General features: G+C 42.2%; 1 protein-coding gene across 1 annotated transcript in view; it reads right to left on the bottom strand.

Annotated features, from left to right (window-relative positions):
• Window positions 1-2,495: 2,495 nt before the first annotated feature.
• The window catches only part of rnf19b (ring finger protein 19B), a 40,229-nt gene continuing 24,672 nt past the window's right edge, over window positions 2,496-18,052 (bottom strand). The window contains exons 3-10 of the mRNA XM_005752708.1: window positions 11,739-11,938; window positions 8,668-8,812; window positions 8,407-8,569; window positions 5,939-6,053; window positions 5,319-5,459; window positions 5,036-5,225; window positions 4,754-4,888; window positions 2,496-3,910 (exon numbers count right to left, since the gene is read on the bottom strand). Of these exons, the coding sequence (XP_005752765.1) occupies window positions 3,463-3,910; window positions 4,754-4,888; window positions 5,036-5,225; window positions 5,319-5,459; window positions 5,939-6,053; window positions 8,407-8,569; window positions 8,668-8,812; window positions 11,739-11,938 (1,537 nt within the window). The 3' untranslated portion in view covers window positions 2,496-3,462. The remainder of the gene's footprint in view (window positions 3,911-4,753; window positions 4,889-5,035; window positions 5,226-5,318; window positions 5,460-5,938; window positions 6,054-8,406; window positions 8,570-8,667; window positions 8,813-11,738; window positions 11,939-18,052) is intronic.

Genomic DNA, 18,052 nt, shown 5'->3' with positions numbered 1-18,052 from the left:
CTCCGTGGACTGAGAGTAGGGAGCAGGTAGAAGAAAGCCTGGAGAGGTGGAGGCATGCTCTGGAGAGAAGAAGAAGAGTGAAAGCCATTAGAAGCAAGACAGCATACGTGTCTGTGAATAAGAGGAAGACAGATATAACAGGAGATGCAGGGAGAATGAGTAGATGCTGGATAACAGTATTTTTTTAGTTTTTCTACATAATAAAGAAATGTGGTAAATGAAAGAAATGTGTCAGCACAGCTCTTAAGGCTTAAATTGTAAGAAATAAATGCATAAAATGACAGAAATAGTTTTGGGGGCTCATTGCCCAGATTGCACTTTAATTATAATTATAGTTTCTGGTAATTCACAGAAGATTTCCTTGTTTTTGAAACTTTGGACTCATTGTGGAAAAACAGAACTTTTTATAGCCGATAATGATCTGTTACTTAATTACTTTAGTGTAGTAGGAATGGCTGTGGGTTACGTCTCCTTATAAACAGGAAAAGCTGTAAAACTTCAAATAAATGCTGAAATCTATGCCCTCCTTTACATTTTTCAAAGCCGTCCAGTGGGTCAGATTGGAGTCTTTGCCGGGCCGAGTCTGGCCCCCGGGCCTTATATTTGACATCCTCGATGTACGATTTGGACAATATAAAGGCAGGATGGGGAGCTCGAGGTGCCAGAGCTGAAGATGGTGAAATTATAGTTGGCTTGATCAGAATGGACAGGATTAGATACAAGTATATCAGAGACAAAATTAGAGAGTCAAGTGCATTTGAATAGCAGCACCTGGGTGCTTATCTTAGTCCCATGGTAGTAGCAAACATGAGCTTATTAATGTATAAAGTAAATAATGACAGTGTATATTATGTCATGTGGTGCTTGTTTGAAGTTGTATTTATTGATTTTAAGACCTGCTGAGGATCAGATTATGTTTTACTATGTCTGATATGTAAATCTTGCCACAAAACGTCTTTAGTGATTTCACGTCTGACACATTTATAAAATAAGTTCATTTGCTCTAATTGATTCTAATTCATAACAGATCAACAACAAGTCACTGCATTGGTGCAACATCAGTTTGTGTTTATTTATTTTGTCCCCAAAGGTCCACAAGTTGTCTTTCACAGTCCTGCGTGTCGATCCCCACACAATTTCGGGGCTTTTAACAGTGACAGGAAATACACAAACAGTATAATAACACTTAAATATTGCTATCTATAAATGCTAACCTTTTCAAATAAGATCAGGACCACCTATATCCATCCTTTAACACTCATTCAGACTCTTTCAGGAAGTTGGGGTTTCCATCCGTGGTACATTCATGTGGTTTCTTACAGGCAGGCAGGCAGAAACTAGTGATAAGTGTAGACCAAACAAAGCACTGCCAAATCACATAAGCAGCTAAATCCATAAAGCTACTCTGAGATGAAAAGGCTCCCGGGTTGATTCCTCACAGGTTCAAGGAAAAACCTGGTGGGGAAACCTTTTTTTTTTTCTTTTTTTTCTTTTTTAAGAAAACAGAAGCACAGAGGTGATACAAAGCTAAGAAACAAGTCAAGCTATGATTAAGAAAAGCTTATCGGCATCAGTATTTAAAGTGTTTGGCTCCAAAAGTCACAATGACTTGTATGAATGATTAGAACAACATAAATTACAGAATATTAAAAAAAGAAACTAAAAAATTACAGTATTTTCATCACAAAATTGATTAAAAACACCTTAAATGTCATTGAAGTTAAAAATACTGAATGACAAATATGACAATGAATAGATTTTTTTAAGTTTTGGAGCCAAACTCTTCTTTAGTTACATCCAACATAAAAGGCCCTCTGGTAGGTGATTTATTTTGGTTGTACCACAGACTGAAGTAAACTCACTTTATCGCAACAGATCATGAATAGCAAAAAAAAGAAGATAAATACAATAATTCAGATAAAGTGCACAAGTGCTCATTCAAAGAAATAAAATAAAATAAAAGTGGGACGCACATATACATTCATCGGGAGTTCATTCACACAGACGCACAACACACAACGTTCAAGTGGGCCAGACAGCCAGTTAACACGTCAGAAACCAAAACCTCCCAAACGGGTGTGTGCTGTTGTGTTGGTCAGCGAGTGTCGATAAGGCAGGCAGACAGCCAATTGTAAAACACTAACTTGGTCATGTGACATACCTCAGACCCGACAGAGTTCTGACAACGACAGGAGAACGCCTTTTCAAGTGTCTGAAGTGAAGGTGAAGTCTTACCGATTAATAAAGTTATTTAATCATTTTTAGGTTAAAAAAAAGTTAATATTATTTTGTTCTAGCTTTGACACTGTAGCGTTCTGCTGTTAGCTAGCTGCTAGCAGACTGTTAGCTGGATTTGCGTCGCTGCATTAGCATGTGTAACCTTAGAGACAACTTATCTTTGAATAGGCAGCCTGGAGGCAACTGTATCGCTTTCTGCATTAATGTAGCTTATAAATAAATGTAACTGAAAAAAAATGAAACCAGCAGGACTTTTTGGTTTTTCCATTTTTCCGATACATTCCTGCCTATAAAAAAAAAAAGCTTCACAGAGCTTTATTCATGAAATGCTCAATGCTTTAGTGCTGATGTGTGGAAAGCAGACAAACCTTCACTCTGGGTTGTCTTTTTTTCTGCCCGTGCTTTTCACAGTCCTTCCAGGATCTGTCATGTCATTGTCAGAACTCTGTCGTTTACTTCTGTAACAGTGACCCTTTTTAAAAAATCTCTATGTCCATTCCCCTCCTCTTCCTCCTCCTCCTCCTCTGTGCAGTGAAAGCGAGATTCAAGTGCAGCTTCATCCTCCAAAGTAAACTTTAACTTTCACAAGTGTTACAGAAACTTGCTGCCCTTTTACGACCGTCCACACAAGGAATGGCTCATGCAGACTCATGCACACTGCAAATAATACAATTTCAAGGTCGTCCGAATATAAATAGAGGAAAAATGTCAAAATAAAGCCACAATAACTGAGTACAAAGTCCACATTCATTCACACGTTTTTAAAAACACCCTCCTCATCCTCGGCAAGCATCCTCGGCAAGCATCCTCTGCTTTCCCAGCAATCACCATCTCTCTGCTGTGCTTGGTGACGTTTCACCGTATTTCATAATTTCAGTTCTCGTGGAAAATTTGTACCTCTTGTGTTTTTTTTTCTTGCTCTCTCTCTTTTTTTTTTTCTTTTTTTTGCTTAAGTAGCCAAGGCATTTTGCACCAAGGAGTAAACATAAATCATCATCTTATAAATCTCAGAGGTAGAACCCTGACAATTTGCTCAGAGAGTAGATTGGCAGGTAGAAAGAGAAGACAGACCAACGTAAACAGATGCTGTCTGTGTTTAAGACGGTGTCTGTGAGTCGCAAAAGCCGCAAACGAGAGATGACACGAGGAAAAAAAAAAGCTGTGACAAGTTTAAATGTAAATGTTCGGGGTTGTTTCTGTGCAATCCTGAGAGCTGCTTTTCTCTCAGACGTAGAGGATGACGTTGCTGTCTGCAGGACAGTGAAGGCCTTCGGTGGAGGGGTTCACAGCTCGGCATGAGGGGGGCTGGGGCTGCTGGCCGGCCGCCGGGTGACAGCTTTTCGGGTGAGGAGAGTCGCAGTCGTCCGACGTCAGCTCTGCGATGTCGTCTGACTGAGTGTCTGACATCTCCAGGTCGCTGCGGATGCTCTCCGGCTGAGCCAGGGTGACGTCTCTGAGCCCCTCCCTGATTGACGTTCCCGGTGACAGCCCCAGTGCCGAGCCAGACAACGCCCCGCCCCTTCTGGAGCTGCAGTCCTGAGGCTCCTCCCCTCCTGAGGCGGTCGCCATGGCAGCACAGCCCGGATGCGGGGTTAAGTCCTCTTCGCTGGTCAGGCAGAGATGGCTGGGTTTGGTCTCAATGTCCACCTGGATCTCCAGGTTGGTGCACTCCCTGCAGAGTCACATGATTTAAAACACGTCAGTTGGTGTGAAAGAAGAAATATCAGATAAGACAACATCTACTGCACAGATTCAGCTCAAATAGGAAGCTAGTGGTAGGGTTCACCTGTAGATTGTAAATAAGATGGAAGTAGCCTCTGAAAAATGAAGCCCCTTTATGGATGTATGGTGAACCTGAAGTTTTTTAAACAGCCAGCAGGGGGCATCTAATCAGTTTCTTAAAAATGTGAGAAATTAGCTGCGCCTATCAGTTGATTTATGAGCTTGGTAAAAAAAATTTTATTAATACATCTCACCTGGTAAATTAAATCAAAATATGATTGAAACAGATGATAAAGTAGGGTATGCACTAGGAAAGAAAAGTGTTGCTCAATAACAATGAGGTTAAAAAAAGTTTTACTCTTTTCTGCCTTAAGATGCAAATAACTTGCTGTAATTTTCCATGTTTTAGAGGCAAAATCCGTCAGGTTACATCACCAGCTACACAAAAACGCCCGCACATAAATGCAAAGCTCAATTTCACAGAACCTGCATGCATGGGTTGTTAAAGAGAAAGATTAGAAACAAAAGGAACACCGTTGACTCGCTTTAAGAGCAGCTGCAGACCTTTCTGAAGCGATAAGATGTCATGATTCATTTCATGTTAGTGCCTGTTAAAGTAAAGCTCTATATAATCTAGAGAAAGATCGACACAGCTTTAGAAGACGGCAGCATGATATCATGGTGTAAAACTGCCAAGTCCACAGATTAGTTTTAATGCTGTTATCTCAACCACATCAAATCCCACATCTGCTGGAGCAGCAGAAGGAGAGAGAAGAGAAGTTTCCTCTCCTACCTGTCAGGTAGAGTGTAGGAGGAGATGATGGATCCGGCCATTCCTCGGGTGCTGGCACAGTCGCTCCCGGCTCCCAGGCTGCCCGTCTCTCTCTGGGCTGATTCTTTGGCAAGTTCCCCTGCTTGAACCTCCAGCCTGAAGCATTAAAATGCCCACATTAGCATTAAACATCAACCAGCATTTGCACAGCATAAATAAAAAAAATTACATCCATTGGTACCAAAACAAGCCTTGTACTCTTGAACTCTTGAGCTTTAGTTACTTCATCCCTTCCATCCTCACCTGCTGTACTTGCTTGTGCGAGTCCCCAGAGCGCCACTGGCCAGGGTGTTAAAGTGTGGCGTGTCGCCCAGAGTCCCTGGGGCTACAGAGAGCCCCTCGCTGGGAGAGGTGGTGCTAAGACCGCTGACCGCCCCTTCCAGACTGCTCTCACCGAGGCTCGGAGACTTGAGGGCTCGCCAGGCGTCCGCCACTGCGTGATTGTACAGGAAACATTAGCTTTAGTTTAAAGACGCCAGCAGCTACATCCACTTTGCTGAAAATGTTACCAGCTCAGCGTACCCACCTGTGATTGGCCCGTCGTCCTCATCAAAGTCGATCCGCACACCACGCCCTTTTCCTCTGCTCACACCACAACCACCTCCTCTGCACAGAGAGATGGGCACGACTCCGTACACGTAGGCCAACATGATGGGCACACCGATGCCTGTGAGAGGGGCAAAGCCAAGCAAACACACGTCTAATACCCGTTTGTCTAATTTTAATATCACTCGACGTATAAAATTTCACAGAAATAAAAACCAAAAAAAATGTGATTTATTGTGTCTTTTTCTTGGCTGTTATTTTGCTTTCACATATGATGAGGCACAAAGAATCAACTGTATAAACTGCAGCAAGACACAGATTACGCTGGTTTCTTCAAAACAGCTCTTGCTTGTTGTGGTTTTGTTGCAGGAATTATGACTTATGCAAGAATAAAGAAAGAAAAAGAGAAGGTGAAATAACACCTTTCATTATCCAGAAACATGCAGTACTTTTCATTTCGCATCAAAGCTCTTTCCTTGTTTGAGGCTATCACCAGTGATGTGTCTAGACAAACTGTCCTCTTTCCTTTTTTTCTTTCTTGGCCATCATCTTCAAACGATCATGACATATAATATCTGACGGCCCCGTCGGGTTTCTTACCCACGCTGACGGCTGCGATGACAGGAGCGGTGATGATTGACAGGGCCACGCCCCCCGTGATGGCCAGATTCCTTCGGTGACGAGACGTCTTCTTCAGCTCGTAGTGGGCGTGGATCTGTGGGAGAGGAGAGGGACGCACGCTGTTTAACACAAACGCTTCATGACAAAGGAGGAGGTGGTGGTTAATGGATATCTGGCGTTTTGGTGAATCGAAATGACAAGAACGTAAACACAGAAATTATCCAATTCACTGTGATTATTTACAGGTTTTATGATCAACTATAATAACAGTGAATACGTTTTGGGATGTGTGCTGCTCATTTATCACTGTTTCTGTTGTTTCCTACTTGTTTTCTTTATGTTTCAATAGATTTGTAATTGTTTTTAGCTCATAGAAGAGCTTTATTGTCTATGTTGCCATTGCTTGACTGGGATACAAAACAAGCAGCTCTTATTTCAAAATTATGTTGAAATAAGCCGATCTTTGCCTTTCACTTGATATCTTTAGTTCCTCCTAACTCACACAGGAACTCGGCTACGAGTCAAATTTCCCGAGAATCCCCCAGATTTATGTTTCTACATCTACGTGCTTTTTCAGTGTCGGTGGTGTAACCGAGGACATGGCTCTTTTGTATTTTAGGCAAATTCAAAGTATATGAAATATCAGACGTGTAATTCTTGTGTTGCTGCCATGCTCTTCTTGTGGGACAAACACTTCAATCTGCAGCTGCTTGCTAACACAAACACAGAAAAACAACTATTTCGCTAGGCCTCATTGAGTGACATTAAAGCAAGTTTTCCCTGCAGGGATTTGCCCCAAATTACCACAGAGGTAATATATTACTCTGAAACTTCAAAGTTTCCTTCTCAAGAACTGAATCTGTGTCGCGACTTGTCGTAGAGGAACAAAGACTTCCTGGAAGGTTATTAACTACCTGAGATGGCACGCCTGGAGAAATTTCAACACGAGGGAAAGAAACAGAGTGGGTGAGCTGCTGCGTAGCTCTCAAACAGGCTTTCATAAGTTTGCAGTTTCATTGTTATCCACAAGAGAGCGCTGTAGTATGTTAATGCACCACAAACCTCCTGACAAACGCCCACTGTCAGTTTACTTCACTCTAAATGAGGGGCTGTTGTCTCTTACTAAATACAATTTTTTCCTCTGACAATAGAAAAGTATAGCCATCTGTGAAAAAACATGACACAGCTGTGATTTACAGGAACAAAAGGAGACTCTAGAGGCTTTAAAAAAGCTGTTTTCTTTTTTTATATATAGAATGAATGAGGTTTTTACTTAGAATAGAAAGAAAAAACAAAAGAAACAGAGTTTTTCTACATAAGAGGGAAAGCTTTGAACTAAATAGGAAGCAGAAGGAAATGAAATTCACAGTGTTTCTGTTTTACATCGTATGACGCTTTCACACAGCAGCCTAAGTTTAACTACATCTATCAGACGGGGGCAGGACCGAGGTCTGTGTGGAGGTCAGTGTGAATGGAAAGTATCTGGTGATTCTGATGGGATCTGAAAGTGCTTTTCGTCATTTCTAGAAAACTTCTGACGCCGCGCTGAAACTTAGAAAAGATTTTGGTTCTGCAACGCTGTGCATTCCAGATCGTCACTGAAGCAGGATTGTGAAAGAGTGACTGCAGAAGTGCTGCTAACTGTTTAAGTGTGTCGCCACATCTGTGTGGTTTGTGCTTCTGGTTTCTTTAGCTGTGCGGATGGTTGATAAACGTCAAGTGGCGAGACCTTACAGATAAAAAAAAAAAAAGGTGCCGCTTGGCGTGAAAGACACTTAAAAATCCACTTTGTAGACAAAGTGCAGCTTTAGATTATAAACAGTTTCACAACATGTTGAAGTTTCCATTTAGAGAGCTTCTATTTCCTTTTATCGACTCGTCTATGAAATACTTCAAAACTGAGTGAGACATAAACAGGAAATTAATTTTATTTTGTAACTTTTAAAAAAGTATCTAGAATTAGAATACACGTTAAATACTCTGTAATTATTTTCTCAGATAACTAATTAACCATGTGTCTGAACAGTGAAAAATGCCAGCCACACGTGCCTGAACCCTCCTGGGCTGTGTAAGGTTAGCACTTAGTCCTGGCTGATCCTAGCCTCTCCCTGTCTGAGGAGTTCAAGTTGCGTCTGTCTGGCTGCCAACGTGCAAAACAAACAGACTTAGAAACTCATCTGTCCCAGCTGTCATCAGCCCTTGAAATGACTCACTATGTTCTTCATGTTGCCTTTTTATTCTGGATTCTGGGACATTTATTGTTTATTTAATATCATTGATACTTGAAAATCAGGTTCTGTAAGACTGCCACTGCTGATATAAATATATATATTAATTCAGCTTAAATGCACTGTGTAAAAACCTTCTTCACAGTGAAGCTGAACGAGCACAAAAAAGTAAAAATCTAAAGAAAAGTGACCTCATTCATATTTCTGCAGGTTTCTCACCTTACGGCCGACGTAAACTGGGATGCCGATGACCATGGCGGGAACAGCGATGCCTGCGATGAGAGTGATGCCAACCGGAGCGCCGATCAGAGTTCCCAACTGCCACAAAATCTTCTTCTTCCTGCTCCACGGCTTCTTGCCCCAGAAGGTGCAGCCAGATGGACTGATGGAGGGAAAGAGGGAAGAGAATGCACAGAGTTAGGTATCTACATTTGAAGGATCAGACGCAGGTGTGTAAAGTTGAACAGGACGTGTGAGTACCTGAGGTAGTGCAGATCGGAGATCTCCTTCATGCAGAGCCAGCAGAACTCGCAGCCGCAGACGGCACAGGTCATGTGATTGCAGCTCCCGTCGTTCATCTTGATGATGTAGGCGCCACAGCGGGGGCATGGCTTGATGTCATCAGCTGGAGACAAAGAGATGAAATATGAGCTTAAGAGGTGCAGGGACGTTTTGTTTAGTGTGAGAATGTGTTTTTATTCAGTCTATTACGAGGGGAAATATGTCATTTTTTAATTAGAAGATGAGCTTCTAAGCATTTCAGCCTTTTCTAACGCTTCAACCATCAGTTAACCTTTAAGGGAAGAAACTGTGGCACCACAGGTGTGGATGCAAGTGTTAGCGGTTCTCTGTCTCTCTGTGTAAGCCCCGTCCATATCCCACTAAACTGCTAAGAAATAAGTTGGATGGACACCCATCCTGCGTATCAAAGTGTCCTCCAGTCGCCAGTCTTTTGAAGCTATTACAGGCATAGAAGGATTAAAACAATAAAACACAATATATGTTTCGCCAATAATGATGTGAAACTCTTGATCTTTGTTTTTACTTATTATTGTCTCTGAAGGAAATGACACTACACCCACGGTGTGGGTAGTGTCTGTATTAAAACAAAAATTCCAGTAAATCATTTAACACAATGTCAGGTGCAGTTTTTAACAGGAAGTGGAGCTGGTGTGTTGTTGTGGAAAACACCCTGGGAGGAAAACAGCAAACGGGACAAACTGAACGTAACACGCAAATGTGAGGTGGAAAACAGACCTGTGTCACCTTCAAGCAAATAAGTCTCACTGGGATTACTGACCATCATCAAAGAAAGCCAGAGCAGTAGGACAGAAGCACCCACACAATAGCAGGAAATCACAAACGGTACTCGAGCTTGGCTTTAATATTCTGGCTTCATTTCATCATAAGGCCAAACTAGGAAGGCTGTGTGGGTGTCTGCGTCATTTCTGCCTGTCCAAACTAATACATAACCTTGGAGTTTCCAAACCAGTCTAAACAAGTCTCACTTTTCCACATTAGTTTCTAACATCTTTCAACTTTCTTTTTCTTGATGAAAAAGAAAAATCGAATTAGAACTTAAATAACAGAAAAACTCCAAAAGTGCTCTCTTTGGGTCTTTTCCTGAGGGTAATAAGCTCAAACCTCATTAGAGTAATGGATCATTAGGCTCGCTGCGGCACTTTGTCCTCTAATGCATTTTGAGTCAATTCGCTGTGAGTTTGAATTCTGGTTGCAGGGAACGCTCTCTGCTCTTTAAAGGGCATTTTGGCATTTTAACTTGAAGTGACTCTGGCAGATGTGGTTGATGTGTGCGTGTAGGAGTAGTTGTTATTGTTGCTGCGCTCTGTATTCTGCTGACATCACTCTGCTGCTCACTCCCTCTGGTATCTCGCTTTCGTCCTCTCTTTCTTCCCCTCCTCTCTCTTCATCTTATCTCTATATATTTCCCTCCTTATCATATCTTCTTTTTCTCCTCCTCTCTGTGTTTGTCTGAATCCCGTTGACTAAGCAGCAGGTATCAGCAGACAGACAGACAGGCTGACACAGAGGGAGAAGCCTGGAGTTTTTTTTTATGAGTCAGTTTCGGGTGCTTGGATTGTTGTCCGTTCTTCTGAAGCGTTGGCACAGAGAGGCGAAACTGGAAGTGGCGAATTAAAGAGAGAGAGATGAGGGCAGCTGGAGAGATTTCCCTAATAAATGTTTAATCAAAACAGGATTAAAGGCGCGCATGCAAGTAAGAATGTTTGCACACGAAGGCTGTTGTTTGTCTGTAGAGATTTTCATGATTGTATCTATTATCACTACAGCAAGTATGTTAGGGGACAAAATATACAGTTTTCTTGCTAAGAGCTGGATGAGAGGAGGGAAAACCAGTTAAATATGAACCAGCAGCAGCAACGGGAGTTAGCTTAGCACCGAAACTTCAAATTGACCAATTAGCATGTTCGTTGGAATATATCTTTATTCCATGTAAAACAGAACAGCAGAAGTGAGTCTAAAAATAGAAAACTGGGAAATGAGCGAGCATTCAGCATTTCTAGTTCCCTTTTAGGACCAAATACGCAAGTAACATCCATTCTTTCAATGCTTTAACAAGCTAAATGTGGCTGAAAAAGCTGCTCTGAACATTCGGTTCAGCAGAGGAGTTACGCTGCACCTGTGGCATAGGTACACATTTCAAACATACATCCTAAGGGCCCGGAAAAGCTCGCCAAAGGCTACAGATCGTCCCACTGGACGGTTTTAGGAAATGTGACAACTGGAAAAGAAATGGAGAACACTATTGCTACAATATTTAGTTATTTAAATATAAAAAAGAGACATGTTCTGTTTTTATTCACAGTAATTATGAATTAAATGAACTGCCGGTATATTTTAACTTCTTAGGATTTCTTTGCTACAGCTATTTTGTTTTATCATGTAGAAAAATTGAGACTTTTCCTTGAATTAATGAATAATTGCGTAGTTAAACCTCTAGGGAAACAGGTGTGTCTTTTTATATAATGTTAGTATTAGGCAACACTGTAGTTTCACTGGGCTACAATATAAAAAAACCTAAAGATAAAAAACTTACTTCAACTTACAGCTGAACCGTTTCTGAGTCTTAAAAGAGAAATTACTCCAAAACTTTGATCTAATAAAGCTTAGACTGAGAAATGTTTTGGTGTTGTTTCAAATGCAGGCTGACAGGATGCACAGCACCGCAGTCTTGAAACTATCAAGTGAAGAAACTGTGATATAAATAGTGCCTCATGCTTGATTGAACGCTGAACACTTCCTCCAGCGGTGGGAACACTGAGAGCCTGGTACGACTGACGCGAGACGAGTTTGACTCAGCGCTTTGACAGACTGAGAAGAGATGTGACAGAGACAGACAGAGACAGAAAGTTCTCAGTGGTGTGAAAGTATTTTCAGGATGGAAACGCTGGTGAGAAGATTTTATCTGCCTGCACAAAGCGCGCAGACATCTGCACGGCGAGGGTTAGTCCCTCTTTGACTCTGTGTTGTGTCTGTGATTGACACTGGTTTGTGAGGCTTCAGGTACTCACCGGGTCCTTGCTCCTGCGTGTAGCTGGGCGAGTGGTTGCTGTGGGTGTGCAGAGATTGCGCCCTCTGCTGGCGGGCCGAGTCGCAGGTCTGGTTGGGGTGCCAGGCCTGTTTGCAGTGGTAGCAAAACTCCGCGCCGCAGCCTTCTCTGCGACAAACCAGCCGGGGACAGCTGGCACAGCCCGAGGCGATGACGGCGAACCTGAGAGGAACAGACGGAGGAGGGACGTTCAAACAAATGAGTCAAATGACAAAGTCAGAAAAGTTTTGAGGCCCTAATTGGAAAATAATAACGCTCAAGGCGGTGTTAAGAAGCTCAAACTGATTAAATGGGTTGCTGGTGCTGTTGATCCCACTGAGAATTAATGTCCCAAAATGCTGGGCCATATGTTTGAGTCTGAGCAATTCCCACACATACCATCCACACCTATAACTGAACAGCCATGCGTAACCTGCAGAGCACAAAATCTGCAAAAACACAACATTAATACTGCAAGCCACACTTATCCCTTCGCACACCCATCCACACTTTAAGCTCTTTATCTGTCGCTCACAACAACACATTGAGGTTTATTTGGGGTACAGGATGTTACTCAATGACGCTTCAACTTTTGCAGACTGCTCACAACATCTCTTCGTGCTATCTGTGAACATAGAAAACTTGGTGCTAAACTTTGCTAAAAAAAGAATTACAGTGTGTTTTACAGTCAGCAGTAACAAGTGCTAAATGTGGCCATTGTAACACGTCACATGCGGTTTGTGCTCTTTCTGTCTCTTTCTGATGTGACAAACAAAAACGGGGACTCTGACTGAGAGACGCTGCACACAAAAGAGTCTGTTTGACACTAATTTAAACCATTAGGCTTTAATAAAGAATACTCCTGATTAGCAACTGAGGTCATAAACGGGTAGAAAGGGGATAAAAAAAACCTTAAAGAATCACACTTTTTGCAACACAAGTAGTCGCCCCCTGCTGGCCATTGAAAGCAGTGCAGATTTAACTGTCACAGAATCGCCATCAGGCTTTTCAATACAGTCCGAGGTCTTGATGCGCGAGTCATTGGTGCATTTTATTTTTGCAAAGATGATTTTATGTCTTATTGATCTAATTTAAATCTAATCTCTTAACAAAAAGAGCTTAACTTTTGCCTTTATTCTGAAATATTTAAATTGAAGTTGGCAGAAAAATCAAGCTGCAATTTCGCAGCGGCGACTAATGGACACATTACGTAGCCTAAAAGCCCTCTGTAGACTGAGAGGAGAGAGAAGATTTGATCAATAGAGCAATCACTTACTAACATCACTGAGAGAGAAGGGAAAAAAGATGGGATGAGGTCAATCGATATGGATTTCACAAAGTACGATAGTGAGAATAGAGACAGAGAGCAGCAGAGTGCTAACTGGGAATATACAGCTGTATTGGAGTAATGACACAAATGTGTTTCGCAGTAAGGCGGTCAGATTGGGAAACCAGCCGTTGCTTTGCGCTAATCAAGATCGGAACTTGAGGTAGAAATAAACCTCCTAACTTCTACAGCACAGTGCAGAAAACTTAAACCACTCTTCATTTCTTTATATCTTGCTAAGAAAAATGGGAAAGATGATACAGAGATGAATCAAAATGTGAATACATGAATGGAAATACAGTATATGAGGCAAATTTTTCAGCCCAGCTCTTGTGCAGTTTGGCACACCTCCGCCTTTTCTCTCTGTTCCTTCCCTTTCCTTAAGAATGGCTTCCTAACAGCTAACCTCCCCGAACATCATATTAACTGAATAGTGAGATATATCACTCAGATGCTGTGTCGTTTTTTAGACCTGCTACTTCTTCTTTTTTACACCACTTGTCTAGTTTCCTCAAATTTTCTTAAGGACACACTTCACACCCTGCTGAGATATGCCTACTTTTCAGCCAACAGCACCTCATTGGTCCAAAAATACTATTTTATGCCTGTCAAACTGTTTTTTTTGGCATTTTATATAGATTCAACTAAGGAAATTAGAACATATTTTTCTTTTTGTTGAGTTTTGGGCCTTTTTTGTGCTTGAATGATTCATAGATTAGTTTTAAGGAAGCTTAAGAATCATAAAACATTCCTCTAAAAACAGTCAAGTACAAGGATTGGACTGAAAATGAGTGAAAAAGTAGCCAATGTGCAAAGAAATACTTTGATAAACTTTCAGAAAACCTGGAGAATTGTTATTCAAGACCACTTCAACACTTTATTCTAACTTAACCTTTCCCTTTTTATGTAATGACGGTTAAGCAGCACACGTTTAAGGAAATAATGTTAAATATAGCCAAAGCACGGCACGTTGGAGATGATGAGGACGGAAATGAAAGAAGAGTGAGATACTGAGATAGGAGCGAGCGTCAGTCACAGGAGAAATCACAAAGGATGGCTGTCATAAAAGACTGTCAAACAGAGAAGAGAAACATGTTGGGGGAGTGCAAACAAAAGCAAGCAGGGATTTTAAAATAATTCCCTCCCTGAGAAAAACAAAGGTTCTGCCACTTTTCCGCATGGTAGCTGTGCTTTTACGTCCCTCTATCAAGAAGAGGAAGAACGTGGAAGAAGCGATAATGCGACAAACTTGTAATTGTTTTGGCATGCCTCCAACACGCCAACTTCAGCGTGTCCCTCGTTACCACCTCTGCAAGCGGTGTGACAGGCCTGCTCTCAGGACTGAATAAATTAGCAGATATCTGAGCCGACAATAGCTCGCTTCCCCGGACAAGATCAGACAAGAAGTGGCATTTCTGGAGAACTGCAGAGACACTTCAGCCTGCATCTGTTGAGACGTCGGCAACGCTTCCATCTCCAAAACATTTATCCACAAAGATTATTCAGAGTTCATCTATAACAATAGTGCAATATCTTAAAAACTACCCACATTGATTTCATGCTGGTCCCTTAACTGGCTTAATGTTTAAACAAGTGCATAAACTTTGGATCTAAATGATGCAAATAAAAACACAGACATGCTGATTTTGCATTTCTTTCAGTAGCATCAGGACTCTGGTTCGAGGTCTCCTAAACAGCAGCAGAACAGCAGAGAATCACATGAGTAATAAACAAGCTCGATTTGTTTACATTTTTTATAACTCAGTCTAGTTGCTGCATGAAAAACCCCCATTTGTCCTCCACTGGGAACCTTCCTACCACTTCTATAATTTTCCTGTGTATTTTCAGTGGTCATACACAGAGACGTGTTTCCAGGAAGACAAACAGTCCAGAAACAAAGACCTGCTTTCACCTAAATGCTACTGCTAGCAAGTATTTACAAGGACAAAATATTCCAGTTTGGAAATTTTTTTTTTTTTCAGGCAACGTGATGAAACTGGGAAACGATTCCTGTAGAACCAACAGGTGGATGGTGGGGCGGTGGTGGAGTTTAAACAGCAGGCAGCAATGCAGGCAGGGGGAAAAGATCGCCAAATTGGAGGGGTGTGATGTAATGTTATGTACTTGAATTGCATTGCAGCGATTTTCTAGTCTCACTGGCCATTCAAAAGGCTTTAACCGTACACTCGCACAGCTCTTGAAATACGTCATCTAGCTCACACCCACAGACTGTTTGAAATCAACATGCAAGTGTTCGGACTGTGGGAGGAAGTACCAGGAGGAAACCCACGTAGGCTCAGCAAGAATGTGCAAACTCCACAAGGAAAGGCCTGGAGGTTTGAGCTAGGAATTGTTTTCCTGTAATGCAACAGTGCTAACCGCTGTGCCGGCCCAGAGGTGTGTTTTGATATTTGATGTGAGGAGAGTGAGTGTGTTCAAAGCTATGCCGCTTGAGTTGACTGCTTGAACTAGCTTTAGACTTGCTCACATTAGTGAAGGAAGTAAGGTTGCTCGCTTATTTGCAGGGGTCACCACAGCAGATGGACGCATGTTTACATTTGGCACTTCCAGACAGCACGCTCCTATTTATCCAGGCTTGCGTCCGGCACCAGGAGTATACTCTCCTCCCAGGGAACTTTCACGTGTAAGGGAAGTGTATTAACCTGCACACCACAGACCCATTGCAACAGGCTAAAATTGCAGTGGCAAGTTACTTTGTTGCCTATCAGTACATGAAAGGCACATGTACAGAGGTTACATGAACTCTGGTTGCTAAACTACATTTTGGCACTAGATTACAAAAGAAAGGCGTTGTGCGGATTTTTTTAGTAGCTTGAGGCTTGTGATTTTTCCTAAAATGAGAAATATTAACCTTATGATGGCGCTACAGTAGAAGGCAGAGCATCACCAAAGCTTTTGAACACAGCGAGCGTGTGTGCACGGCCTATAAAGCGTTTCTTTTTACAAGTAATTTGTCTTCGGGTAAACATCTGGCGCTTTAACTGCTAAATACAGCACAAGTCTAAACCTGTCCTTGACTCAAACAAGCCTACAAAACTGCTCTTTTTCTGGCTAACTCTGGACAGGCTGTGGCACAAAGTGCAATTTCATTTATGGGACAGATGCCACGCCAGCGCCGTCTTTTTATTGGTGTATTCTGATGCAGCGCAGTCAGCGAATCAGGACTCATGTTTCCAGGGTGGAAAATGGTTGGGTGGGGTTGGGGGGAAACCACAGACAGAATGGGACAAAAATAAGTAAAACAAAAAAGGGATGTGAGATAGGTTAAAGGGGGCATGTAAGATCACGAGCTGAGATGTAAATCTGTAATAACACATGACGGAAACAGAGGAAGAGAGGGAGGAGAAGCGGGGGAGTCATAGGAGTGCTAACATGCTGAAAGGAAACGTGCTCAGACACTCCTGTCAGTGTTCGGCTTCAATGGGAACCACCTGGGAGTGAAACCCTTAACCACACACGCAGACACATGCACAGCAGGAACCGGGATAAACCGACACCAGCATGAAGTCATGGCTCATCAGTCTGACTCACACAGATACACGAAAAACACGAGTGTTCGTTACATCTCAGTCCGAGACGAAGGCACAGAAATTCAGTCCGGCGACTATGTATTGATCGGTTTAATTAAGTCCCAACTCCTGTTACCCTTGGCAACGCTCCTTTTATGCCGCATCGATAGTCGCCATGGCAACTGACAGCCAGGGACAGTCTTTGTTCTCACTGGATGCTGAGGTCTGACAATCAGACGGGTCGGGACCTCATTGGCCAGATAAGAAGAGCGGGTCAGAGGTATCCCACTGTGATATGACGGTTATTTAAAAATAAAAAAGATTCACTCAAAACCACAGACTGTGTGTAACAGACGGGTGTAGCCACCATGACATCACCCACTGATTTTAAAGCTTCAACATCAGCATTATAGTCACCCCCATCTTGGAGTTTATTAACCGGACCTGACACTGGAGGATGGATCCGCCTAAGAAAGGAAAGCGTACCCGGCTTTGTAAATGGGACCATCTTTTTTTAAATTAACATCGCACCATGCTTATAAGGGCTTCAGGCCATAAACCTATCAGGAAAGTGTTTACACAGGTCACAGATCGAGTGAGAAGTAGGGTTATTTTTCAAGAGACTTCAGCACAGCATGCTTTCTTGTTCTTATTGTGCAGGTTTAAGTCACTTCCTCGTTGCAACCACTTTTCACACGGTCTGTGGATGGCACCCACACAAAACTCCTACATTTCCCAAATAAGCCTTTAAGTCACTAATGATGACTAAAAGCACACCTAGAATTCAAGCTAAAATGTTAAAACTGTGACAAAACAATTTCCCTGTGAGGATTATTAAAGTTCCCCTCATACCTGATGCTTATCTGTGTTATGATATTTTGAGGTTTTTAGCTTTTCCATCACCTCAGGACAACAGCGTCTTTCAAGATTCATATGAGATTGTGCGATAGGCTTAAAAACACAGTAATCATCTGGTATTTTTCTCTGTAACTCCCGGCTTCATCACGAAGCTCATCACACAAACAGACTGAAAGCAGTAAAGACTGGTCTGCCCACATTAGGGCAGCAGAGCAAGCTGCACACGCGACACTCGCGCATTATCCTCCTATAAACAGTTGCCTATTTATATGCCATTCCTCCTGAGGTAAACATCTGGCTCCTTCGCTGCTAAATATACCACTGTTTCCCCGCGCTAACGAGAAAAGTTTGTCTCAAACATCTGCCTCCCGCAGCCAAAAGCGTCACTGATGAGAGCTGCGAGACAGAAGATATTAAAAGATGTTAAATCAGTGCTCCATTAAAGCTGCCGAAACACTTCAGAGGAGAGGAGAAATTCAGGGTAGGCTTATAATTTCTCTACTGATACTCCTTCCTGTTACACGCTGTCATCTGATGCACTTTCATTTGCAAGTATTGATCAGTGCAGTTAGTTTTACTACC

The sequence above is a fragment of the Pundamilia nyererei genome, unplaced genomic scaffold, assembly GCF_000239375.1.
Source record: "Pundamilia nyererei isolate P.nyererei 1_Seehausen unplaced genomic scaffold, PunNye1.0 scaffold00374, whole genome shotgun sequence".
Classification (NCBI taxonomy): Eukaryota; Metazoa; Chordata; class Actinopteri; order Cichliformes; family Cichlidae; genus Pundamilia; species Pundamilia nyererei.
This window is presented reverse-complemented; position numbering and strand designations above follow the sequence as displayed.